The sequence below is a fragment of the Bombyx mandarina genome, chromosome 19, assembly GCF_030267445.1.
Source record: "Bombyx mandarina strain Sakado chromosome 19, ASM3026744v2".
Classification (NCBI taxonomy): domain Eukaryota; kingdom Metazoa; phylum Arthropoda; class Insecta; order Lepidoptera; family Bombycidae; genus Bombyx; species Bombyx mandarina.
Window position 1 is genome coordinate 4,800,596 of NC_143225.1, and position 26,211 is coordinate 4,826,806.

Below are 26,211 nucleotides of genomic sequence, written 5' to 3' on the forward strand. Positions count from 1 at the left end.
TTATCTGATTTTTTTTTTTTTTTTTTTTTATTGCTTAGATGTGTGGACGAGCTCACAGCCCACCTGGTGTTAAGTGGTTACTGGAACCCATAGACATCTACAACATAAATGCGCCACACACCTTGAGATATAAGTTCTAAGGTCTCAGTATAGTTACAACGGCTGCCCCACCCTTCAAACCGAAACGCATTACTGCTTCACGGCAGAAATAAGCGGGGCGGTGGTACCTACCCGCGCGGACTCACAAGAGGTCCTACCACCAGTAGCCTGATTAGACCTCTTTTCTTATTTTTTAGCAAACTTTTACTACAGCCACGCATGTACCTTATTAAAAATTGCACCCTGATAGGCTATAAGGGTCTGTTTGCTTTATTGACTCAACTTACTTAATAAGAATAACTTAACAAATGAAGTTAACAGAACTGACTTTAGTTTAATTTAGACAATTTCATGTGTTTAATTTTGTTAGCTTAGTGTTTCTTCGAATGTGAATATGTTATAATGCTGACTTGTTCACCGTTTAGTCTTCGTAAAAGAACATAAGTCTGATAAAATGACAATGTAAAATTAAATAATCATGGATATGACTTTTTTGATCATTGTGAAAAAATTCGTTGAACTGTTGGGTACTTCCCACTTATTCACTGAGAGATTATTTAATTGCAATTGATCATTTTTCAAAAATGCTGGATGTTGCTTACAATATAAAAGTTTTACTGGAATGAATTTTGCTCCTTTTGCCTATAAATTGACAATGGGGTTGGCCGGTTAAAGCTTTTCTCAGATGTCGCCAGCGTAGCTTGTTCCCTTGTCACAGAGAGCCGCCATTTTGTGTGTTTTGCGTTCATGATATTTCGGCATTTTGTGACTTTGATATGGTTCTTATTACTTTCTAAGTAGTGCTAAACAGTTTTACAACATGTATTCCAACTGGATAGTTAAAGAATTAAAGGAGGAGTTGAGAAAACGTGTTGCATCTACGAAGAAAAAAAGTGGATTTTGTCGAAAGGTACAATGTTGATGTTTTATTTTAACTTAGAAAACTTCTCTCAAACTGTTTCTGGTAGCTATTATAATAATAATATTAAATTGTGTACCTTAGGAACTTTATTCCTTGTAGCATGTGCAAAAATAATTGCTCATATTACACACATTACCTACCAACTAATGTATTATTTTACTTTTTTCAGATTAGAGCTACATGACCAACATTTTAATTTTGAAACAAAATGAAAAAAATGCTCTAGCAAAATATGCTAATATATATGATTTGCTAGTGGAGCCATGTGGCATTTTCAATAGCCAAGAGCGCCCATATCTTGCTGCATCTCCTGATGGTGTGTTGGGCGAAGAAGCTATAATTGAAGTGAAATGTCCATACGCTAGCAAAAAACATGAAATAAATATATCAACGGTGCCTTACTTAGAACAATATAACGGGATATTGTCTCTAAAAAAACCTGCCCATATTATTATCAAATCCAAGGACAGTTATACTGCTCAGGCAAAACATACTGCAACTTGGTCATTTATTTACACCTACAAGGACATCAAATGTTGAAAAAGACAATAATTTTATAAATAATATGTTAAATAGATATCTTTTATGAAAATATTTTCAAAGAAGCATTGTATGAAAAATATCTGTATTATAACTATACACTTGTCGAAATAAAAAAATCAGGAATATTTTTAATTATTTTTATTGACAATTCCTTCTCTAACATTACATAAGTAACTTCTCTACTTTTTGTTTCTTCAGAAACTGGTTTCATATTCCATGAAAATATAGATGATACAGCACCTTTCTTCAGATATTTATGTTAATATTTGACACCTGCAACACAAAGAATAACATTTAAATATACTATCACAAGGAAACCTGACCATAGTTTCAAAATATTTGTTATTGCAATGGATGCAGCGATTTAGACAGAACTTTCAATAGTAACAGCTGATAATGAACAACAGCTCATGAGGAATGTGTTTCCTCCAGTCTGATTTTGTGTTTGTTAAAAGGTTCCTTACAGCATAAATCTACTTGCAAAATATGTTAGCAACTAATAGTGTGCCTAACTAATTATTATTGGATTTTTTTAATAAGAGAACAAAGATGTGTGCTACACCTAGTTATGCATTATATATATTTGACAGAAAGAAGCATACCTGTGTATTTACTAATGTTTTCATAGTCAGATTCCACAAAGTGTTTACGACATAACCTCGAACTTTTTGTGTGAGCACTTTTTTCGCGTCAAATGGCCTTTAACCACAGTCTTCCAATTTTCTTGTCCTTCGGGAATTGATGTAATCCAATTTCTGAGCATATTGGTACAAAACAACGCGTCATTGTGCTTAAAATAATTTTTAATCAAAAATTCCAATACAAATATTGAATGTTATGGGAACAATGCACACCAGCGCCACTTTGACAGTTGCCAACCCCATTAAATAAATAAAAGTTTGACATTGAAAACAACTTAAAACAAGGAAAACAAACTGAAAGCCTTTTGGAAATACATATGTATTTTCATTTTATCTACTAAAAAGGCCTTACAAAGAGAATTTAAACTTTACGCCAGGTTATAATTTTCAATAGTAATGTTAAACTTTTCACGTCTTTACCATGTATCGTCTGTTACGTGCAGTATCAAAAAACAAAGTTTAAAATTATGTAAAATGGTTAATCCGAAACCAAAAAAGTAAGAAATAAGATTAAAAGCTGATACTAAAAAACTTATGAAATACAATGAGTTACATCAGAATCTTAATAGATTTTATTACTTTGTTATTAGGCACTGGTATGCATCTTCAATGTTAGAATTCAACAAAATGCCCTCTGTGAAATCTTTAACAAAAGTTACCCATGAACCCGGCAAGCGTGGAATACGCCGAGTGGCGATGCTGAACAAGATGTTTATGAAACACATTACTGATCTGATGTCCACAGGAACGGTTTCAATGGATATTATCGGACGAGGGATTGAAATATCAAAAGTAAGTAGAACTCATTAGATATATATGACTAAATATTTCACTGCCGTGTGCTGTGTAGATTTCACTGTAGTTTTATTGCCTATTGTTGAAAGAACTCAAAGTTAACTAACTTTAACTGTAAAGCCAAGCAAAGTAGATTAACTTTAACTGCAATTTAGTGTTATTTACATTTATTTTTAAGAAATAAAATGTCAATAATGTTTTTTAGTACCCCTCACATTTCAGATTATTACATCTTTATCCTTGTTGTAAAGGGCCTTTTTTTTGGAAATCGCCGGACTTCCGCCCTTCACTGGGGATGGAGGGCGGGGCATGTCGGAGTGGAACCGACTAAAACCTCCTGTCTCTCAACAACCAACGTCCAAACCTCGCATGAGACAAAACTCATGAAAAGGCAAAGGGGGGAAAGTGAAGCGTTTAGTGCGGAGCACATCTCTCCCATCACTCTCCCCCTCGGGACGCCGGACCAGCGGTCGTCGGCGCCACGACCACCAGCCCTCTCGGTCGGCAGGCTATCCGAAGCCCGCCTAGATGGCGCCGGTTAGGATGGTCTATCCTACGGAATACCCCGCTGGGTCAGAACCAGCGTGGGTTGAGGATAGCCGGCCTTCCATCACCCGGATGCTCATGCATAAAACGCGTGCAGAGCAGCTTGCACGTCGTCTTCTTAGGCCCCCTTCGCCGGTCCCCAGGCCGACTTAGAGGGCCACGGCTTGGGAGATATCCGCCTCCCTGGCCCCCGCTCGACGGCGGCGGGCCTGTGCGTCTCTCACGCGCCCCGCCGCCTCCTTCTGCGAGATGGTGCACTCGCAGAAGTCGAGCATCGCCTTCCACGACTCGTCGTCACCGAGCATCTATGCCACAACACTCGGCAACGACAAGTCGTTTCCTATTTTTGCGACGAGGATACGGCGCCACCCCTCCCATGCGGGGCAGGCGACGAGCGTATGCTCCGCCGTGTCCAAGTCGCAACCACAATGGTGGCACTCTGCCGTCGGCTCGGCTCCGATCCGGTGCAGGAACTCACCGAAGTAACCATGCCCAGTGAGCACCTGCGTGAGCCGGAAAGTGAGGCGTCCTCTGTCACGATTCACCCAGTTCACAAGAACCGGGCGAATCGCCTCGACGGTCCTACGACCAGCCGAAGGATCGGCCAGCCGTCTGGACCATGACTCCAGCACGGACCGCCGGGATTGGGCCCTCCGCGCTCTGACCACACTGGGGCTGGGACGCGACACGCCCCGGACACGAAGGTCAGCCCGCCACTGATGAGCAGCGAGCGCCTCCGCCTCCAGGACCCAAGGCGGCGTCCCAGCCAGTACACACGCCGCCTCGAAACAGATGGTGCGATAACCACGGATGACCCTGACCGCGATGGTGCGTTGCGGCCGTTGCAGCAGCTTCGCTACCCCCACGGCCAGGGACTGGCCCCACACGGGCACCCCGTATAGGGCCATTGATCGCATCACCCCTGTATAGAGACGGCGCGTCACCTGGTCAGGCCCCCCAACATTGGGAAGGAGCCGGCTTAACGCGCCGGCCACACCCAACAAACGAGGGACCAGATTCTGAAAGTGAGCACGGAAGGTCCAACGACTGTCTAGAATGAGGCCGAGGTACTTCAACTGCACCCCGACCCCGATACGGACGCCTCCAACCACGATATGGACGCCTCCAACCACGATATGGGCATCGACAGGTGGCACTCTCCGGGGCCTGTGGAACCACATGGCCTCGGATTTACTGAGCGCCACGTCGACGCCCAATCTCCTGATTTTGCCGACGACATGCGCCACCCCAGCCGTAGCAAGACGGGCAGACTCAGCAAAACTCCCCCCCGGGCCACGACCAACGTGTCGTCTGCGTAACAGATTACGCTCAGGCCCGGGAGGAGGGCACCCCTCAGCACCCACCATATTCCACAAAAGGGGGCCGAGCACCGACCCCTGTGAAACACCGCGCACGACCGGGAACCGGTGCACGATCCCACCGTGTCCGGTACACGTGGCCGATCTGTCCTCCATGTAGGAACCCACCAGCCGGCGAAGATAGGGGGGCACTCCGTGTTGTTCCAGCGCCCCCCCTATCACGGACCAGGGCAGGGTGTTGAACGCATTGGCGATATCGAGTGACACCGCCCAAGCCACCCCACCCCTGTAAAGGGCCTAGCTGAAGTAAACCTCTCCTTGGAATATTAGGATTTTTCTGAACACTAGTATTTTTTTTATCTTTTATCCTAGACTGTCAAATAACAATATGCTGAATTAATGAGCTATCCTTTTATTAATTTAGAATTATTTTTAGGATCTTATCATCAAAGTTCAGTGTCCAGTGACTTTTTATGTGATTTGAAATTTGGTTTCAAAGTATTATTACTAGAATCCAGGCCAAAGCATACATTGCCTGTTAAGTTCTCACCTTAAGCAGTTATAGAAATGCATTAAAATAATTTGATTTGTCAAATTATATCTCCATTGTGCTTAAAGCTTCTTTTATAAAAAAATAGATTTATTGTTATTTTTAGAATGAAAAAACAAAATATGAAATATATTAACATAAAAGTTAATAAATAATTGTTTTGCATTTCAGGTGAATGTAACATCTGATTTTCAAACTGTACATGTTTATTGGATATGCAAAGGTACCTCGACAGATGAAGAGACGGAAGCCACATTGAACTCTGTTGCAGGAGCTCTGAGGCATGAGCTGTCTGTGCTCAGGATCATGGGCCAGGTTCCTTATATTGTCTTTGTTAAAGGTTTGTAAAAAAATAAGTAAACATTTTTGAATTTTATTTTTTGCTATATTTAGAAAATTCTGTAATGTTAATTAAATTGAGCATTGAATTATGAACAATTCATATGTCTTATAATATATTTAGTGGAGCAGGCAAAGTCTGTTCTAACAAGTAAGATTTCGTGTAATGTGTGACTTTTTGTGTATATTAAATCACGTTTATATAAGGAGCTAACATTTTCTGGTAAATATCAGATTTTATAAGTAAACACATACAAATCATGTGTTCATAAATAACTTTCATGTTGGGTTCAAATTCTAAATATAAAAGCCTTGTTTGAGTTTTACTTTCTTTAAAGCTCTGAGATTCAGCCCATTTAATGGTCAATGATGGTGGGTCACCATTGTTCATTAACATTAACATTGCCAGGGACAACACGCAAGTTGCAGCCTACTGTTAAAATTTATGTTCTGTTGAATTAATTTCAATTTCAAGTATGTATTTAATTAAGGTTGGTCGAAAATTATTTTTTGTGATAAATTTCAGCATCAGAATCATTAGTGGAATGTTGTATAACAGTTATTTAATAGCGAGATTTAGAAAATCTATGATAATAACGTTTTGTTAAACAGATATGCATGAAGCCCGGATATTAGATCTCGATAACAGATTGCTCAAAGCTGATTTTGGAGAAAACTACACACCAACTGATCCAGGGCATTTACTTAAGACAGAATTCACACTAGACACCAAAATATCTCCTGACATCAAGGTAATTTGGCCCACAGCATTTTGGTAAATTGATATAAAACTAGTAGAGTACCTGTTTCTTGCTTCTCTTGTGCTTTGTCAGTCAGTCTGGGCATTGTTTTATATTATTATCATCTATTATATATCCATAGTATTTTTTAAATTTTTTTTATTGCCTTTGGAGGCAGACCAGCTTACGGCCCACCTGATGGTGAGTGGTTATCGTCGCCCATGGACATGCCCATGGGAAACACCGTGGAGGGGAGCTCATTCCATAGCCCGATGGTACGTGGCAAAAAAGACTTCTGGAAACGCACTGTGGATGACCGCAGTGGTTCCAGGTAGTATGGATGAACTCTACTCCGGTGGCGGGCGGTGCGATGGTAAAAACAAGATGCCGGTATCATCTCGAACAATTCCTCAGAGCACTCTCCGTGGAACATACGGTACAAAATACAGAGGGAACCGAAGTCCCTCCGCAGACCCAGAGGTTCCAAACGATCCGTGAGAATGGGATTATCGACAATCCGAACGGCCCTCTTCTGTATGGAGTCAAATGGAAGCAGCTGGTATTTGGGAGCTCCGGCCCAGAGATGGGAGCAGTACTCCACGCGAGGCCGGACTTGTGCTTTATACAGCAAAAGTCTTTGTCCAGGCGTGAAGTACCGCTTTGCTCTGTTGAGGACTCCCAGCATTTTGGACGCCAACTTGGCTTTGCCTTCCAAATGACTCCGAAATTGGACATCGCTCGAAATGTCGACCCCAAGTATCCCGATATTCTCGAAAGGTTGCAGGGATACTCCTTGGAATTGCGGCGCCATGACAAAGGGGTCCTTCTTCGCAGTGAACACGCAAGCCTGTGTTTTTAACGGGTTGAATTGAACCAAGTTCAATTCAACCCGTTAAAAAGTCTCCGAATGGGTTGAATTGAACCAAGTTCAATTCAACCCATTCGGAGACTCACCCCAGAGAGTTCTCCACTTCAGACAAAAGTTTTGATCGTCTCTCTTGCACCACGCTCCGAGAGAGACTGATGGCCGATATATCGCGCATCCCCCGTGCTGTCATCCGCATAGCAATGCATGCCATCAATAGACACAATGTCATTGATATACAGGATGAAAAGCGTGGGGGAAAGCACCGAATCTTGTGGAACGCCAGCGTTAATAGTCATGGTATCAGAACAGTCACCGTCTACAACGACCGTGATGCTCCGCCCATTATAACTAATATTTTAAATGTGAAAGTGTGTTGTTTTTTTTATTGTGTGTTTGTCCTTCTTTCATGTCGTAGCAGCGGCTTGACGTGTATTTTTTATAAAATAATATCATTCTATATAAAATGTCTCATTCTACACAGGAAACTACATTGAGTTTTAACCTAACCTAACAATTGCAAAGCTTTGATCCTGATTCTTACTTAAATAATAGAAAATGATTTACTTCCTCGGTTTGGTATAATTGGATTTTATCTACAGGGTGTAAAATATGATGGGAATAATATGAGTTAAATAACAAAAAATAAATAAATTATTTTTACAGGCCAAAATACGGCAGTTAGAAATAGACGAACCAAGTCAAGAGAGTCCAATACCAGAAATGACTCACACGATCTACGGCTTAGACCATGCCAAGATATTGAACAGACTCTTAGCTGCTAGGAAGAAAAGTAAAGACGCTTGGAGTAATCTTGAATCGGAATCGCCAGTTATATCTTACAGAATACATGAAAGCACACCAATCAAAGTCGATACTGTCACCCAAAATAAGGAATTGGCTGAGTTTTTACTTAAAAGACAGGTGAGAATTCAGTTCGTGGTAATTATTGCAATTATTATATTTTACTGGTGGTAGGACTTCTTGCGAGTCCGCACGGGTAGGTACCACCACCCTGCCTATTTCTACCATGAAGCAGTAATGCGTTTCGGTTTGAAGGGTGGGGCAGCCGTTGCAACTATACTGAGACCTTAGAACTCATATCTCAAGACAGGTGGCGGCATTTACGTTGTAAATGTCTATGGGCATTGGTAACTACTTAACCCCAGCTGGGATGTGTGATCGTCCATCTAAGCAAAAAAAAAAACGTATCCAAAAAGCGTCATAAAATTTAAATCAATTTGTGTTTTGTCCGTGGTAAGACGTGGGAAGGCCGCGTTGGTCTGTAGCACCCATTTATGTTTCGGTTTTGTCACGCATTCTGTTTGAGAGAGTAAGGTAGTCGGTTTCCAGATTTCGGGCTCTCAAGTAAGATATTAGTTATGACGATGTGTATGGGCTCCGGGCAGTGCCGGATTAACCATATAGCAAGAGTAGCAATTGCTACGGGCCCCGCGCGAACGGGGGCCCCGCATATTTAAATCCACTCATCTCTGCCCGAGCTTAATTTTTTGAGTGACTTATTAAGAAAAAGTTATATAGCTCTACAAAAAGTCTGACGTATGCAAGCACTCTTAGCCGACACTGTGTTTTTTTACCACTTTATACTTAAGAACCCATAGTAGATCAAGGGCTCTTTGAAATAATTTGCTACGGGCCCCGCGCTTGCTTAATCCAGCACTGGCTCCGGGAATAGCCTAACGCTAGGCTAGCCGCCAGCGAATGGTAGAATAATTGGAAAATAAAAATTGGCATACCATTATGGACGTTCGGGCGTCTTATTATAAGATCCCTAATAGCCTACTGATTTTATTATATAATTTTTAAATCTATCTGCAGATACTACAAAATAAATTGGCCAAGCAGTTACGGAAAACAAGCGACGACTGGCAGTTGTCGGACGATAGCGGATCCAATTCCGACGAGGAGTACATTGATGATACCTACTACGAAGACGAGGAGTATTATTACGATGATATAGAAGAAAATAAGAAAATGTTTGCCAAAGAATAATCAAATAAACATTGTTTTCGGTGTATATATTCTGTAGTTTTACTTTCAACGCAAATGTTTTGTTTAACTTAATTAATTTAAAACATATCTAATATGATTGCTACTAAGGATGTGTTCAGGAAATATTAAACTTGTTTTTATAAATTTGAGTTATTACTAAATAGTCTACTCTACTTATTACTAATAGTCTACTCGTACTACGAACCCGCATGGGTAGGTAGCTTCATGCTTGGTTTCTACCGCGAAGCAAAAGGACTGCGATAATACAGTAAGAATAAATCGAATCTCATGTTTCGGGTAGATAGCGGAGGCAGCGCTCGGTGAAGTATCATTGTTATATATGTTCATCATCATTTTCATTGGTTGAGAAAATAAACATTTTGTTTAGTATCCTCAATTCAACGCCATTATCGAAATGTGATGGTATATAAGTTTCTGATGTCTATCGGCTCCGATAACCTCTTAACACCAGGTGGACCAAGAGCTCGTTCACCTATGTAAGCTATAAAAAAAACTATTTGATCTGGTTCTCTCTGCGGCCGGTAATGTATTAATTGCCGCTACTAATAGTTAAGTCGTTCACAACCATCTTTATCACAAGGGTCAAGATCACCCAAAGAGCAATGGAGAGGGCTATGCTCGAAGTTTTCCGGCGAGATCACATCAGCAATGGTAAACGACATAATATCCCGAAGGATTGTGACGTTGAAATGGTAGTGGGCAGCTGACATTACTCGTAAAACAGATGGCCCCTGGGGCCGAAAAGTTCTCGAGTGGCGATCGCGTACCAGAAGACGTAGCGTCGGTAGGCCTCCCGCATGGTGGACCGAAGACCTGTTGAGATTCGCGGGAATTCGCTGGATGCAGGCAGCGCTGTACCGGTCGTTGTGGCGAGGCGTATGTGAGCTCTAAGCCCAGCGGTGAATGTCAGTGGTCTGAAATATATAAGGTAGATAGGGAAATAAATACATAGTATAATGTGCCCTAGGATGCCGAAACTGTATTTTCAGATGAAAACCAGAATGAATTAAGTTGTTCAAGATCCTCTAAAAAAGAATTTCATTGCACATTAACCAAACATTAAACTAAACCTCGCTCGATGAAAAACATTTCAATTGTGGGAGAAGAGAAAACTGCAAATTAGCTGTAGTATGTATGTGACGTGTAGTATGTTTTTTAATGATTGAAGGATTACTGGTGGCCCGGACACCTTTTCAGTTTCATCAGGATATGTGGGTGAGTACAGCCTCAGCCAGGAGGATGTTATATGTAACGTGTAGTGTGTAGTAAAGTAACTATGAATTTCTCAAAGGGAAAGTGTTCTACCGATCGCGTCACGTCGATGGTAATGTTGCCAACAAAAACGCGTGGCTTAGGATTATCGTTCGAGTAGAACTATATATCTGAAACTTTTTTCCCTACCTAATCGTTCGTAGCCTAAGGGGCTATTCCAAGTTCACGCGGACCGGTAGGTAAGCTCACGGGCTCAACCTGAGAGAATTGCTAACACTAGCCCTAGCAAGAACAGTGCTTCGCAGAATCTACTACCGGATAGGAAGCGCAACCCTCTGAGAAGATCCGATGAGAAACTCAGTGGGTTATGTCTATGGGCTAATTCGCACGTTGAACTCTACGTCGGAGTCGACGAGGTCGATGAGGATGGCTACCGGTGCTTGAAGAGCCTAAAAGCATCGAGAGTGCATCTGGGGGATCCGACAAGACGAGTCATGGGCGATGGCGGCTTTGCCTTGCCCCGTCACTTGGGTCGGATATGTAGTTAGCGGTGGCTACGATAAGAGGGTTACCGTGCCGCGCTGCTTTTTCAAAGTAGCGTTCTGACCATTGTCTAAGATATTTACGTATTGGTTCTAAATTTAAGTCGTCGTCAAGGTTTACATTCCTCACATACCGTGGCTCCGACGGCTATCCCTGATAAACGGGATTGGATGACCTGGAGAGAGTTAATGTGTGTACGGGCCGCGTTAGCGAACACTACACTTGCTAAGTCATGACGGAACGTATGTATGCAAGTTTTTTAAAGTCACACCTTGTTAGGAAGGGACAATTTACTTGGCTTGCAGACCATGGGGTAGAGACGACCGAGTACGAACACGACTCGGTCGCGTGCTGACTTAATGTGGGGCGCGAATTTCATCATACTGTCGAGAGTGACGCCTAAGTACATAGCTTTTGAAGCCAACAGTATGGGCTCAAGGGATGGTCAAAGATTTTACGGCGGGTATGGAGTTACCGCGTTTAATTGGTGACGAGATACTAGCAGTAGTGTCGGGAGGAATATAAACATTCATAAAGTATATTGGAACTTGGCATTTTAAAAGGTTATCTAACACGAAAATTCACGAAACGATAACAAGCATTAAAATTTATTGAACTTGGGACAGTGAAAAGTCTGTTGGTATAGCGACCTATGATGTCATATTAGGTTATGTTTAAATAAAAGTTACAATGTTGTGAAATAATTAATTTAAGTAAAAGTTGGATAATAGTTTTTTTTTGCTAAACTAGATGATTTCCCTGGCGATCTGCGAGATATCATAGGGATCATCCATTCCTGATCCTGTGGAGAGAATGAAAGCAGTCGACGTCGCCCAAAACACGTCATTTCGGATCCTTTTAGGTACCTCAAGCACCGGTCATCGTTCTGGTCGAACCCGTCGCTTGCGACGAAGGGCTCGACGAGTAAATTAACGCACAGACACAGCTCATTGAGTTTCTCGCCAGATCTTCTCAGTGGGTCGTATTTCCGATCCGGTGGTAGATTCTGCGAAGCACGGCCCTTGCTAGGGTTCGTCTTAGCAACGTCGTCAGGTTTGAGCCCCCGAGCTCACCTACTAGTCAAGGTTACGCTGAAATAGCCTCTCAAGGCTATCAGCTTAGGTAGGAAAAAAAAGGGGTCATCACATAGTGAATGCCGCTGCGCAATGTGCTTATTAAATTGTTTCTATAATTACATATATTAATCTGTAAATTTCTATCCTGCTTAATATTATGAATTCTTCAAGCAAAGACTATTGGACGGATTTTAATTAAACTTCGCACGAAGATAGGTTATAGCGTGGATTGACACATAGGATACTTTTTGTCACGGTAATTGACATGACAGTGCGTTCGCAGGTTTGTAATTTTACGTAAGTCGACTGTTAGTTAATCGACCGAAGAGTGACACAATTAATTACCTATTTATCCCGGGAAAATGCAATGTGTTTCGCACCAAGAAAGTAGGTACCTACCTATTTTTGGACTGCAACTTTAAAGCTGGTGAAACCGCTGGTTGGGTCTAATATGCTATAAGATCAAATCGATGCCTCCAATGAACACTACTCTAACTCAAAATTTTGAAATTTTCGTTTTTCATGCAAATCGCTTCACTATGTTAAAAGTATTACAATTAATCATTATTAATGGGGTTCGATGCAATAGCAAATCAGCTAGTTACACAAAAAAACCATAAATATATCTGCAATAATAAAGATTTTATCAACTTTTTTCGTTTAAACGCTCCTCCTGTAAATCTACGAATTCGGAGTTAGCGTAGTGTTCATTGGAGGCATCGAAATTATACAATAAAATATGAATTAAAAAACTCTAAGTTTTATTTTGCTGGCGTGATGATGGGCAGATATAAATAGATAAGATTATAAGGAATTAAAATGATGCTGGTATATCTGTTTGAAAACCTAAATGGCGCATAAGGTTGTAAGATTGTGAGATATCGCGCAAGGCTCGACTAGGTTCGAATAGGCACGCAACAGTGTAATAAAGTTTCAGTTTTGATGAAATTCATAAGTATGTAAGCTGTTATTGTTCAAGTTAATTGAGTGTTAGTACTCATATACTATTTATAGTGTTGGGCGTCGGCGATAGTGATAGCGGAGAAATAATCGCAGTGTGCAAATAATTATGTTAAATTAAAAATATATTCCTCTCACGATAACTGCGTCCAGACGGAATTTAATAAAAGCCGCTGTGAGTAAGTACTAGGCCGTGGGAGGATAAATTTAATTCCTAAGCTTCGTTGCCATAATAATTTGTTTTTCTATAGGTACGTGAATCAGAGTACGAAGGATGTATTAAGCTCTTGACTTTAGACCTTGAGATATCAGTTAAGTGCAACATAAATATAAACATTAAGTATAATTGTATACATTTGCACAATGAAGGTCAGATCATCGGTTAACAACCTCATTGTAGTACACAATATAAATAAAACATAATTGATAATGTTATCAGAAAAACAAAAGGCTACGCCAGTATTCAATGTAAAAATCGAGCTTTTGATTTCTCATAAATCTTTTACGTGGGAGGCTTACGAATATTGTGAGTACATAAATTTTGCTACCGCTGGAACAACTACCGGTAGATATTTGAACAACCAAAGTCATTTTCAAACTGACATACATCGATTAGGTTTCGGCCCGCTGAAATGGCAGCCCTGAGAAGCGGAGGAGGGTTACGCCCGGGGTGCGGGCGACGGCAGACATCACTGTATCGATCCATCTCGTTGCCAGGTCGCGTACAGCTCGAGTATACTTTCGGAAGGCGACGAAGGCTCGAGGCCAATCTAGGCAGACCTGAAAGAGCATATAACTTGGACCTGTACAGGGTTTTCGTGTCGACTTCGATGCAATAAGTTAGCTCGGAGTCCCGGGTGGGCGGCGGGGTGGGGAGACCGGCGCGGCCACCTGTTCAGCGCTCCCCGCACCCTCGCTGCGCGCCGGCCGGCGCTCCCTTCACTCGCTCGACTACTCGGCTCGATCATTCGTTCCGCGACGTGTCGTCTTGCCGGCCGGTTCTCTCGTCCGGGCTTCATTTGCAGCCGAACGCTACTCGTTTAGATCCACCCGCCCCTATCATCAAAATGACTGAGAGTACGGACGCCGCCGCGACTCCAGCACCGGAGAAGACCCCGACCGAAAATGGTGCTACTGAAACACCGCAAGAGGAAACGCCCGAAAAATCTACCGAGGAGAAAAAGGATGAGACCCCACCGCCCAAGGAAATGCGCGCCGTAGTACTTACCGGCTTCGGGGGTCTCAAGACCGTTAAGATACTCAAAAAACCTGAGCCGACCGTTGGTGAGGGCGAGGTCCTGATTCGCGTGAAAGCCTGGTGAGTTTTAAACATTTTTTCTACCCTCAAATATTCGATACAAATTTATGCCGTTTTAATCGTGTGTAAATTGTGTTCTTTTTGTGTTAATTCGATTCTTTATGCACTAAAATTTTAAATTAACATAACTGTTAAATGTTTGATGGAATTTAGGGATCTACAGATAGTAATTAGATGAATGATATCTGAACATCCTAAAAAGAAGTCGTAGCCGTATTTCGTGAACCAAATTATTATGCATTGTTACTTTTCTTGTTTTGGAGTTGCGGTCGTGGTGCATTCGACCCATTATAAATTTCGCACGCACACCTTCACAAGACGCACCCTCCGGCGGAGGATTTACACTTCGCCGACTACAGCGCCTTCGGCTACTTTTTGACATCGAACGAGGATCGATCGTTTTAACTAGGGCATTATTTTCGCGGTCATTAATATGCTCAATTGATTACTTTCGATCGATTTCGCCAGGACGTTTATTCAAAAATATTAGTATGGTAATTTATTTTAGATCGTCTTCGAAATAACTGCATTCGCGCATGCATGTGCGCGCACCGGAGCGTAGAAAGCTGCGCATTTGGCTGCAAATATATTTAATTTTAATGATATTTTGTCATTAAGTTGAGTTTACATATGCATCCGTTCTTAGGGGAATTGATTTTGCCAACTGAGATTTTTCTTTGTTATTTTTATTTACCCTTCGGATAATACTCACACGAGTAGAATCGATATAGGTACCACTTGCGGCCGGGAAACAATCAATCTGCAACTTTCTTGTCAACGATGACTGCACTATATTATGGAAAATTATCATAAAGATCTTCCCATTAAATTGTTTTCTCGTCATATATGAAAGGCGCGATGTGGACTGTCTAATTAAGTCCAATATTTAATTCAATAAAACTAGTAGAATATGTTTTGTTTCGTTTTTAATACCTATTGGTTTAATAGATCTTGTATAAAAGTTCTAGGCAAAAAATATTTTTTTTTTTCGTAATAATGATAGTCTGTTGCTACTTCTTCAGTCTGCACGGATTAAAAGTCCTAACAACTGTAAATAAGGCAATAAAAGTGTGTATAATACATAAATAGCTGAGTAAGGCAGGAAAAAGCGACGGTTTACGACAAAGCCCTATTCAACTGTTAAAATTCAATATATATAGTGTTTGCCTAACACTATATATATTGAATTGAGATATAAAACAAACAACAATTGCATAGTAAAATACAAGGACAGCAGGAAGGTGGCGCGGAGGTGTATGCCAGGCACAGATGAGTAGGGCGCATCCCGCTCATGCTAAATTTAGCCTCGCTTATCGTCTTACTATGGAAATGTCCGCGACATACCCGTTGCCATCTGCTGCGAAAATATTAACTGACTGGTTGCATCTCGACGCTCGACTGGTACCAGAGATACTAGTTTCGTTCTCAAGCGTTGCTGTATTCGCTAAAACGTGTGTGATTTCCGCCCACGACTCTCCTGTAGCCGCCTGATTACACCGCAGCCAGTTTACGTACGTACTCAACGAAATGCCTTTTATTTCATAATTTATCTCTAAGAAATTTAATACGTTCCCGTCACACTGAATTAGGTTTTTCGTAAATTTGTTATTGTATATATCCATAGAATATGAATAAAACTTATATCTCAAGTTCTAAGGTCTCAAGTATAGTTACAACGGCTGCCCTACCCTTCAAACCGTAAAACATTACTGCTTCACGGCAGAAATGGCAGGGTGGTGGTATCTAATCGCGCGGACTCACAAGTGGTCCTACTACCAGTAATTACCTACGCTAATTATAAAATGTTAATGTTTGAAAGTAAATGTTTTGTTAAAAAAATTCTTCATTTAAATTATTGAAATGATTGTGGACATTTTAGGTAAGGATAAAATTTGCAAAAAGTACACGTTAGCATTGAAATAAAAAAAAATGTTCTGTGTGCAATGTCCTTTTGTTTTTTTTTTAATTGCATAGTTGGTTGAAACGAGCTCACGATTCACCTAGTGTTAAGTGGTAAAGAAGCCCATAGAGATCCGAACGTGAACGCCGTTTTTCTCCTATACGAGGTTGTAATCTCAGTTGTATTACGAATTTCTCATCCTTCAAACCAGAACGTATGACTACTTTGCGGCAGTAATATGTAGAATGGTGGTGCCTCCCCGTGCGTGTTAGCGTCATGTAACGTGAATATACCTTATACTTAAGCGATACGATTTATATCTTTGATCAGTAAAATGCATTTTTTTTTAATATAATATAAATTAATTATATATAATTCAAATAATATATACATATTATATTTAATAATAGATATATGTAATTGAATATAATACAAATCGAATGACAGAAAATTAAATTAAAATTATGAAAAAAAAACGTAACATTTTAAAAGTTATTTAGTAAAAAAATATTTCCTTGAAATACGTTTCTAAAAAAAAAACTAACGATTAGACTAATAAAAAGGTTATACAATCGTAATACTCTTCGTCGTACAAAAATAATAACTTCGATAATGATAGGTTACAGTTTAAAGAACGCATTAGTACCTACTATTTAAATATTATAATACTAACCCGTTGTTCATCTAAAACGTCATTTGGAAGACTTCCTTCGGGGATCGTTTCGATGAATAAGGCACCATTATTTTCAATTAGGTCAGGCCGGTGTTTGTGTAAGACGTCTTCCGAGAACAATGAATGTACTTACGCTTCCCCATGAGTGGCTTTCTTTTTTCACTCGGAGAATGCTTAATTGTATGTGGAGATGTTGGGAAATTTGATGGACGTACTTAATTTTTTGTTTTGTAACGCACATGTGCGGCGTCTGGCCTATATCATTTTGGACGTGATAGTTTATGTCTGGGGCTGCCTTTATGGTAAATTTACGTAGTTTCAATCGTACGGTATCATAGAGTAATTGCACTACTAAAATGTTAGTGGAGAAAGCGCGTTAATTACTTACATCCTTTCCTTTGTTGGCGTATCAATTTAAGGATCTAAAAATAGCATGTGCCCCTCTGGTTCCAGTGCCGGGCGTTATTGTATAAAGTGCAGTATTGTGCATTTTAATGGGCTCCGAAGCCACATAAGATGGGAGAGATGAATTTATTTATTACCCTCTTCCTCATTGAGAATGTCTGCGCGAGATAGCTCTCTTCCTATGAGTCACTAGAAAGTGACGTTCTTGGACAAACTCGATACAAATAACTTGCGTTTGTACCTTAATCCCATATATGAGTGAGCAATACTGAACCTTCTCGAAAATAATACTATAAATATAACAAATTGCATTTCCAGTCTTTTTAAAAAGTTTTTGCACGTTGTGGTAATCTTTTATGAACATAATAATATCATGAATTATTTATTGTCTGACCTGACTGCCGCCTGCAACATTGAAAATGAAGATAACGCCGAAACATCTTTTTATATAGGATAATATTTATTTTGTAATTAATATAGGCACTGACCAAACATTTATTTTAGTAAAAAGCTTTCTTTTATTATTCTTCTTTGTATTATTAAATTTCACCAACTTATCAATATATCGGTATGGATATTTAGTGTTATTTGAAAAAAAAAAACAATGCATAATACATAATAACATTTAATTTAAAAAAATGAACTTCGAAATAAGAACCATCATAATTCTCACGTAAGTACATAACTAATATGTATGTGTATTCGAAGTTGTTTTTTTAATAACACGTTTATCTCAAACATGACCCGTGACTGCGTCGCCCATCCATCAATCAATCAATCATATCAGACTGTATGTACCCCGTCTGAAACAGCTCTGTATGCAACGCTTCGCCAGTTCTTGTTTACGATTATCTTCACATTGTACTCAATTTGATATTTTACAGAATAACTGAACATATAACTAATTAGTGCAGCTCTGTTCAATGCGTCACGTCCTTATTTTCGTGTTACTGGCGGCCAACTTAAGGCATAACGACGTGACTCAACTTGAGAGACTATTACAAGTGACTCATTTATGTACAACTAAGAAATACACAATCTGATAACTGATAACAATACCATTTGTTTTCTCAGAAAAATGCTATTGTTCGCAAATATTGGAATCGTAAAATTTTAACAGTTGAATAGGACTATGCCGTAAATCGTCACTTTTTCCTGCGTTACTCAGCTATTTATGTATCATACACACTTTTATTGCCCTATTTACGGTTTTTAGGGCTTTTAATCCGTGCAAACTGAAGAAGTCGCAACAGACTCCACCATACTTAAGATAAATTGATCTAGGTCTCAAAGCATTATCGTCTAACAGCTGGTCGCCCCTAAGAACCTCCAATAAGTTAGCGTAATAATATAAAAAAGCTGAAGTGTTAGATAGGAGGACAAGGATGTAATTACGGCGGACGGGAAATGGGAAAGGGTGACAGTAGCTAGATATGGTCGGTCTCACGTACCCCTTAATATATCTTTATTAAAAAACCAGACAGATTTGATAAAACAGATAATACAAAAGGCCTCTAAAATTTAAATACAAATAAACAAAGTGTCTGCCTGTAATTTTGAAACATACGCGTTTTGTTTTAATTCTTGTCTGTCATATTTTAAATGTAACGTCTTTTATGTGTTGTTTTAAAGTCGTTCTTGCTTTTATTTTACGTAGATAGCTAATTTTCGTGTTTGTACAGGCCACCTGAGGAGGCGAGTATTCACGAAAAATCGATAAACAAAACGCAATGAGTATTTAGTTCCCGAATTTTTTGGATAATCCATGTTTATATGGGTTCGCAGTTTTCGGATGCTTCTTTTGTGAATTTTACTTTGATCGTTTAGGACTTGCGACAGGCGGGGTGTCTCATTCCCGACCACAGCCGCCCGAGGACACATTGTTCGCAGTCAATGAACTTACGAAAATGCTCCTTCGCTTATTGTATCCATAATCGAATCAAGTCGCTCCTGTATATGGTAGTCACCACGCTGTATTCATTTTTAACAAATACAAAAAGTAACCTCTAGAAAGTTCGGATAAAAATTCGAGCACCGCTCTACGGTCGAGCATATTTCGTTCTCGTCGGCGAGTACAATTTTTTTTCATTTCGTTTTTTTTCTAGAATTTATAGAGCAAAACAGTTCTATATTTAATGTTGACGATGTGTTCACTTTTTCGATTTCTGAGTAAATTGAATTGGAAAATCCCATGATTCGATACTCGCATGATATAGGGGTGTGGTTGCGTGTCGGGCGGGTGTCGTCTAGGCTGCGAGGGGCGGGGGTTGAGTGTTCGTGTAATGTACGGGGTGAGGGCGGGGCGCAGGGGCTGCGGGTCAGGGTGCGAGAACGCCGGATCGATACGCCGCGTCTCCAAGCCGCGCCGCCGGCCGCCCCGCTATCCTCCGCAGGGCCTACGTCTTTCGACACCGGTGCTTATTTTTTATAGCTTCCATCAACCAGGCCCGTTCGATTAGTACGTCTGCTGGAATTCATTTCACAAGAAATGTTCCTGTTCGTATAACAATCTACCTAACTGACTGAAAAGTTATCGTTATTGAAATATTTGAACTCACATATGAAATTACAATTACGAGATCGCAAGAACGAGAAAACTTGGATTCTGTTTTGTAATTACATAAATTCGTTTTGTTAGGTTCCAATTGACATGCTCTCGAACATAGACGCAACCACTCCGAAATTAGTGATTCAATTTCGAAGCTTTAATTTAAATAACGAACTTCAAAGGCTTTGAAGCAAGTAATTAAGTCGGCCACGGGCACAGGTAACTCGTTTATCTGCTTCAAAGTGGTGCGGTTTCGAGCACATTGTCGCGTGCTTAGAATACACGACTTCTTGTACCGTGCATATCTATATTTAGATAGCGGGGGTGTTCTTATTGAACCAACGCCCTAATGTTTCATACGTAGTGCGCGGAGTGTCCGACACCTTTTTTTTTCTGATCCCGAACACTATATAATATTTTGTTTATTACCCGAGCGACGCGGCGACGGTCAACATGTTCCCAACAGACGTCTTTTTTGTCGCCCGCATGTGCGTTAGTTGCGCGAGGGATTGTAACATTTGTAACGATGATTTCGGTTATTACGATTTCTTTGTACGAACCGTAGTACGGTTATAATGTTAATGTTAATCTCGTTGTTACAAAGTAAGCGTTCGTTGTCAAATGAATGATATAGTTTGGGCCAATAATTTTACGTTCCGAAAATGCTTCTTTGATCTAAAAAAGTTTTATAAATACAAAATAAATTATTGTTTCATTCCCTCGGCAGTCGGATAATAATCTAAATTTATAATGATTTTAAGTTAAAATACTTTTAACAAATAATTAATACCTACTGGTAAATCAGTAAGCTATTATTGAGAACTTTTCTTATTGTGTCTTCAAGGTAAAAAAGTGTTCATGTTGCCGTTTCGAATATGCATTTTTGTGTTCTTATCCATGAAAAATTCCAATAATATCTAAAGAATTCTCAAACATTTGTCCCTTATACATATTTGTGTTCTTATCACTGTTTGTTTGATAATAAAAGGGAATCATAAAAACGAAAAAAAGATCGTTTGTTTTAAAAAATCGTTCAAGAATATAGTCTCAAATTTAATTTGTAAACAGATAATTTGTTTTTAAAAAGTTTTACATTTTCACCTCGGAATGATATTTTTAAGTGTAAAAGTTAAAAAAGAAGACATTAGTCCGATAATCTTACGCGCTACGAAGTCTATAGCGTGAGGGTTCCAAACTGACCTTGAGTTTGATAGAAAACTAATAAGTAATATCTAAGCTTAATCCTTATCCATCTGTAGTGTCTCTTTATCTTAACACCTTTCATATTGATCAATTGTTTTCGGTCGTGTAATGAATGTGCGTGTTAAGACCATCTTCTTAGATATTTCCCCCGTCATGTAACCACGCATTCCAAGCTGAAAGAGGACTCATTATCTAATGCAACAGGGTTTCGACCGAATGCTTCAAAGTGAACTGCGGCATTAGCGTTGCGATGCTTATGGGTTGCGGTAACCGTTTATCATCAAATTATTCAGGAGCTTGTATTCTCGATTGATCCATTATTCTATTATCTTTTATTATCGTGTGAATGTTACGAAACTGCTAACAGTGCTCTCAGGCATCAAAGCGAATACGTTAATCTTGCCCGAATCGGTCGTGTAACGTCGAAAAGAAAAGAAAAGGAAAATCCGTCGGGGATCTTCGCGTGTGTGACAAATTTCAAAATTTAACCGATCGTCTGTTGTCACAGTCTAACGAAGACGTTTAACGTTTCCAATTATTATTATTATCCAGTCACCCCAGAGTCGAACAATCAGCCCACAGAATGCAAGTTCACTTCCTGGATTGGACAATTAAAGCGGATGACTGGCTCAGGGGCCTAAACATGACAAACGGTGCCTGCCATTAGTGGAAATAACGGACTTCCAACTTGAGTTTATTTGATAATTATTAAGGTTATATTAACCGATGGAATTAGATACTTTCGCGTTGTCTACTTTAATGACTTACGTACCTATAATAGCTATAGTAAACTATATCATTATAGTAAACTATAATGATATAGTTATATATTCAATTTGCTAAGCGTAGCAAATTGAATGCAAATTAAGAATAAATCTGGAATAATTGTGTGTTATTGTGTGTATTACTCGTATGATATTATCTAAGCGCAGCAAATTTTTCTGTAGTTAGAATTAGAGACGATGGGTTGATGGCTTATAATTCAATTAGGTATGATATCTGGGGATGCAACAAGTAAAAGTGTATTTGATTTTCAAAGAATTTGAATATCTTAACAAGGACATCAAATGTATCTTCGATTTTCGGGAATCGTCAACTAATTTAAATTAGTCAGGTTTAGCCCTGTGCGCTCACCTATCAATCAGCATGAAGTTGAGATAACCCCTTAAATTTCATGTCTTTACGTACATCTTACGTCCAGTGTTTTATGTTTTGTTGATCCTACATTAAGCTACAGTAGTATTAGTATCCTAAGCGTAGGCATTGCTGCTCTAATACAGATACATTGAATATAAAATATTTGACATTTCTCAAGAACATCAGAATTCTTAGCTTTCTTCTTCTATATCGTTCCCTCACTTCTGAAGACCGCGATCACACGTGACGTTCTTCGATAGTGTTCGATCACGTGTGGCATAGACCGTATGATACAGACTACCAGCCAGTGCTTCCCTTACTAGATCTGACCATCTAGCTGGTGTTCTCCACTTCGATAAAGCGGCACGACACGAGAACCCTCTCATCGTGGCCGCCGGTAACTATATTCCCGATCCTGTGGAAAGAATGGAAAGCAGTCGAAGTCGCCCAAAACACATCATCTCGGATCCTCCCGATCCACTAACGGTGCTTCTAGGTACTTCAAGCACCGGTCACCGTTCTCGTCGAACCCGTCGCTTGCGACGAAGGGCTCGACGAGTAAATTAACTCTCAGACACAGCCCACTGAGTTTCTCGCCGGATCTTCTCAGTGGGTCGCGTTTTCGATCCGATGGTAGATTCTGCGAAGCACGGCTCTTGCTAGGGTTCGTGTTAGCAACGTCGTCAGGTTTGAGCCCCGTGAGCTCACCTACTAGTTAAGGTTACGCTGGAGTAGCCTCTCAAGGCTACCAGCATAGGTAGGAAAAAAAAGGGTTCTGCCCACGACGCGCATGCCCTCTATGCGACCCGAAATTATGAGCTTCTCTAATTCATATCTGGGAGACCGCATGATGTGTCCGAAGAAGCTCATAACACGTTCCCGGCAGATGGCAGAGACCCTTTTTCGAATGTTTAGCTCCCTTAGAATGGAATCGTTAGTTCTCATAGCGGTCCACGGTATTCTAGTATCACCGGTCATCGTTCTCGTCGAACCCGTCGCTTGCGACGAAGGGCTCGACGAATAAACTAACCCACAGACACAGCCCACTGAATTTCTCGCCGGATCTTCTCAGTGGGTCGCGTTTCCGATACGGCGAAGCACGGCTCTTGCTAGGGTTCGTGTTAGCAACTTCGTCAGGTTTTAGCCCCGTGAGCTCACCTACTAGGTTACGCTGAAATAGCCTCTCAAGGCTATCAACTTAGGTAGGAAAAAAAGTAGCATCCTCCGCCACACCCATGTTTCAAAGGCATCGATCGATCTTTTTGCCATCGTGGCTTTGCATCCACCATGTCTCCGCTCCGTAGAGGAATATGGAAAAGATCAGTGCCTGCACCAAGGTTAATACTAGGTACTTATAACGTTATATGTAAATACAATATGTATATATAAATGAATTGATCAAGTTAACAACAGTACTATCGTTGTTTACTTAATTACCCACATGGTATTGGATAATGCAGCTGTCACAAACTGTTGGTACCGGGTACAGTTCATCATCGGAGATCGGAAGCGGATAAGTGTTGGTGCGTCACGCGTGTCACATTGTGTACCGGTCATCGCCGAGGTCCGCTAACCGGAAATTAACGCTTTTAGGCTCTACATGCATAGCTGCTTCCTGATCCTTTGTTAATATGCGTTACATTCCTCTTTTTGGACCGTTGTTTCGTGTCTATTATAATTTATTAGTAGAGTAAAAAGTACAATGCTATTGGCATTAGTGTTACAAATATAGAGGAATGTTATAAACGAATTCAACCGGTAGTTCTTCTTGTATTAAGAGCTTTTGGGAGCCTACAGTCATCACAAAGTGAAACCACCACCCACCTTGATAATGTGATTATTATTGCAATAGTAATGTATATTGTTATACCAAATAAAAAATACCTTTAATTAACAAGATTAATTTCGCGTATTAACCGAAATGTCGCTTAAAACAGTAGGTTTATTAGTCAATTATTAAATAGATCGATCACACCGTTCTCATTATAATCCGTTTCAGATTATTTGCTTAGGGCCACAGTTTATTCATCTTGTAAACCGCACTGGTGTCTCGATTTATTTGTATCGTGCGTTTCTGCATTTTAAATACTTAAGTGCATTGTAGTTTTTAGTATTACAAATAATGTTACAATTGTGACACTACGTGTAGGCATTTGATGAGTAACAACAAACATTATTTTATTGTAATTGTCGTGTAACGAGTCCGGGCGCATGCGTCACACCGCAAGCATTGATTCATGCACCGCATTAATAAATAAATCGATTCATACAACTTCCGGTGTCTTTGCCTATAACATAATACTTATTGTGTATTAACTTGGTACTCGTCGAATAGACATGTCAACGCGGAATACTAATGAATACGAATGTACGCGAATAAGGAAATTCCATTCGGTGCACATGTACTAGACTTTGCACGTATGTTTATAGTAATTCAGTATGGAATCGTCACTTTTATGAGTCACATCCCATGCCGGTCACCGCACTACTGTAATTAACGTACATTCATGGCATAGTTAGTGGTAATTAAATGTGAGGGCATTCGAGGCTCCCCGCCGGCACCGATTGTAATCAGTCTGTCGCCAAGCGGTATGGATTGCGCGATTTTTCTTGCAACTATAGGCTTGGTGGCTATTTAGATGTTTTTTTTTTTGTAATTCATGAAGTTGGATGTTCCTTCCTGGATTGTCCTTCGGGTACTGTACTTACGTGAAATGGTTTGGAGAATGCAGAAATGCATGACTATTACACTATTTACGTGAATACATTACGTGAAATGCAGAACTCATTGTACTGGTGGTAGGACTTTTTGTGAGTCCGCACGGGTTGGTACCACCAGCCCACCTATTTCAGCCGTGAAGCAGTAATGCGTTTCGGTTTGAAGTGCAGGGCAGCCGTTGTAACTATATTGAGACCTTAGAACTTATATCTCAAGGTGGGTGGCGCATTTACGTTGTAGATGTGTATGGGCTCCAGTAACCACTTAACACCAGGTGGGCAGTGAGCTCGTCCACCCAACTAACAAATAAAAAAAAATAAAAAAAACTCAATCAGTCGCCTGTAATCGCGATATAATATAGAGGTCCAATAAACTCAAAGTCTGTTCGCACAACGTTCTTACGCTCTGTGATATATGAGTCGTCTATTATCAAAGGCGGCAATCTGTGCATTTGGACAAAAAAATGTTATTGATATGTCAATACAGATTTGATTTGAATATAATCGTCTCCTTCAAAGAATACGGTTCAAAATCTGCATTAAATAAAGGTTAATAGTTAACCTGTTATTTATCTAAGATGTCGTTCCGAAGAGTTTTGTGACTGCCAATGGAATACAAAGTCAATAATTCGTTTTTCTGATTTACCAATAATTATCCAAAAGTCAGATTGCCGGCTTTGATAATAGTCGACTCATATACTCGCGTAGAAATAATCAGCCTAACACGATAACGTCGATTTTTCGTCCACGGACTCCTGGTCTAGATGTTATTATGTGATATGCAAAGGTGCCGATAAGCGCATTCACTTCCACTTGCACGTTTATCACGTATGCGAGTTATATCAAAACCCCGCCGAACGGAAAGAGAGTTGTAACTACCGTTACGACATTCTATGAATTTTTAATAACGTTAAATAGTTTGGATGTGGTCTTGAAGAAACTGGTTAAATACACGAATGGATCGAGTGAGTTGTGCACTAATAAAATCGGTTGAGCTTATGTTAACAAATTGTTTTGCGCTTCAACCACCGCGGCACCGTCCCGATTTTTTTTTTATTGCTTTCATGGGTGGACCAGCTCACAGCCCACCTGGTGTTAAGTGGTTACTGGAGCCCATAGACATCT

At 40.2% G+C, this 26,211-nt stretch overlaps 2 protein-coding genes across 4 annotated transcripts in view; both read left to right on the top strand.

Moving 5' to 3' along the window:
- The first annotated feature begins 2,440 nt into the window (after positions 1 to 2,440).
- On the top strand, positions 2,441 to 9,399 carry LOC114242432 (putative ribosome-binding factor A, mitochondrial). Of its 2 annotated transcripts, none has more exons than XM_028173579.2 (6): positions 2,441 to 2,702; positions 2,796 to 2,997; positions 5,587 to 5,755; positions 6,367 to 6,506; positions 8,026 to 8,283; positions 9,199 to 9,399. In XM_028173579.2, exons 1-6 carry the CDS (start codon positions 2,602 to 2,604, stop codon positions 9,370 to 9,372), a joined length of 1,044 nt encoding a protein of 347 aa, XP_028029380.2. In that variant the 5' UTR covers positions 2,441 to 2,601; the 3' UTR covers positions 9,373 to 9,399. The 2 variants fall into 2 exon arrangements, with proteins under 2 accessions (XP_028029380.2, XP_028029395.2); XM_028173594.2 differs by having other exon boundaries at positions 2,477 to 2,582.
- Positions 9,400 to 13,869: 4,470 nt separating this feature from the next.
- Positions 13,870 to 26,211, top strand: part of LOC114242231 (putative NADPH-dependent quinone oxidoreductase VAT1L) — a 35,354-nt gene continuing 23,012 nt past the window's right edge. The window contains exon 1 of one of the 2 annotated variants that reach the window (XM_028173330.2): positions 13,870 to 14,502. In XM_028173330.2, the coding sequence (XP_028029131.1) occupies positions 14,252 to 14,502 (251 nt within the window). In that variant the 5' untranslated portion in view covers positions 13,870 to 14,251. The remainder of the gene's footprint in view (positions 14,503 to 26,211) is intronic. The other variant, XM_028173322.2, reaches the window with a different exon arrangement.

What these genes read in the sequence shown, in the direction of transcription:
- LOC114242432 (XM_028173579.2), top strand. Translation starts at nt 2,602, where the DNA reads ATGTTAAACTTTTCACGTCTTTACCATGTATCGTCTGTTACGTGCAGT. An exon ending in GTTAATCCGAAACCAAAAAA is followed by an intron (nt 2,703 to 2,795) that starts GTAAGAAATAAG and finishes CTTTGTTATTAG; the next exon opens with GCACTGGTATGCATCTTCAA. An exon ending in GAGGGATTGAAATATCAAAA is followed by an intron (nt 2,998 to 5,586) that starts GTAAGTAGAACT and finishes TTTGCATTTCAG; the next exon opens with GTGAATGTAACATCTGATTT.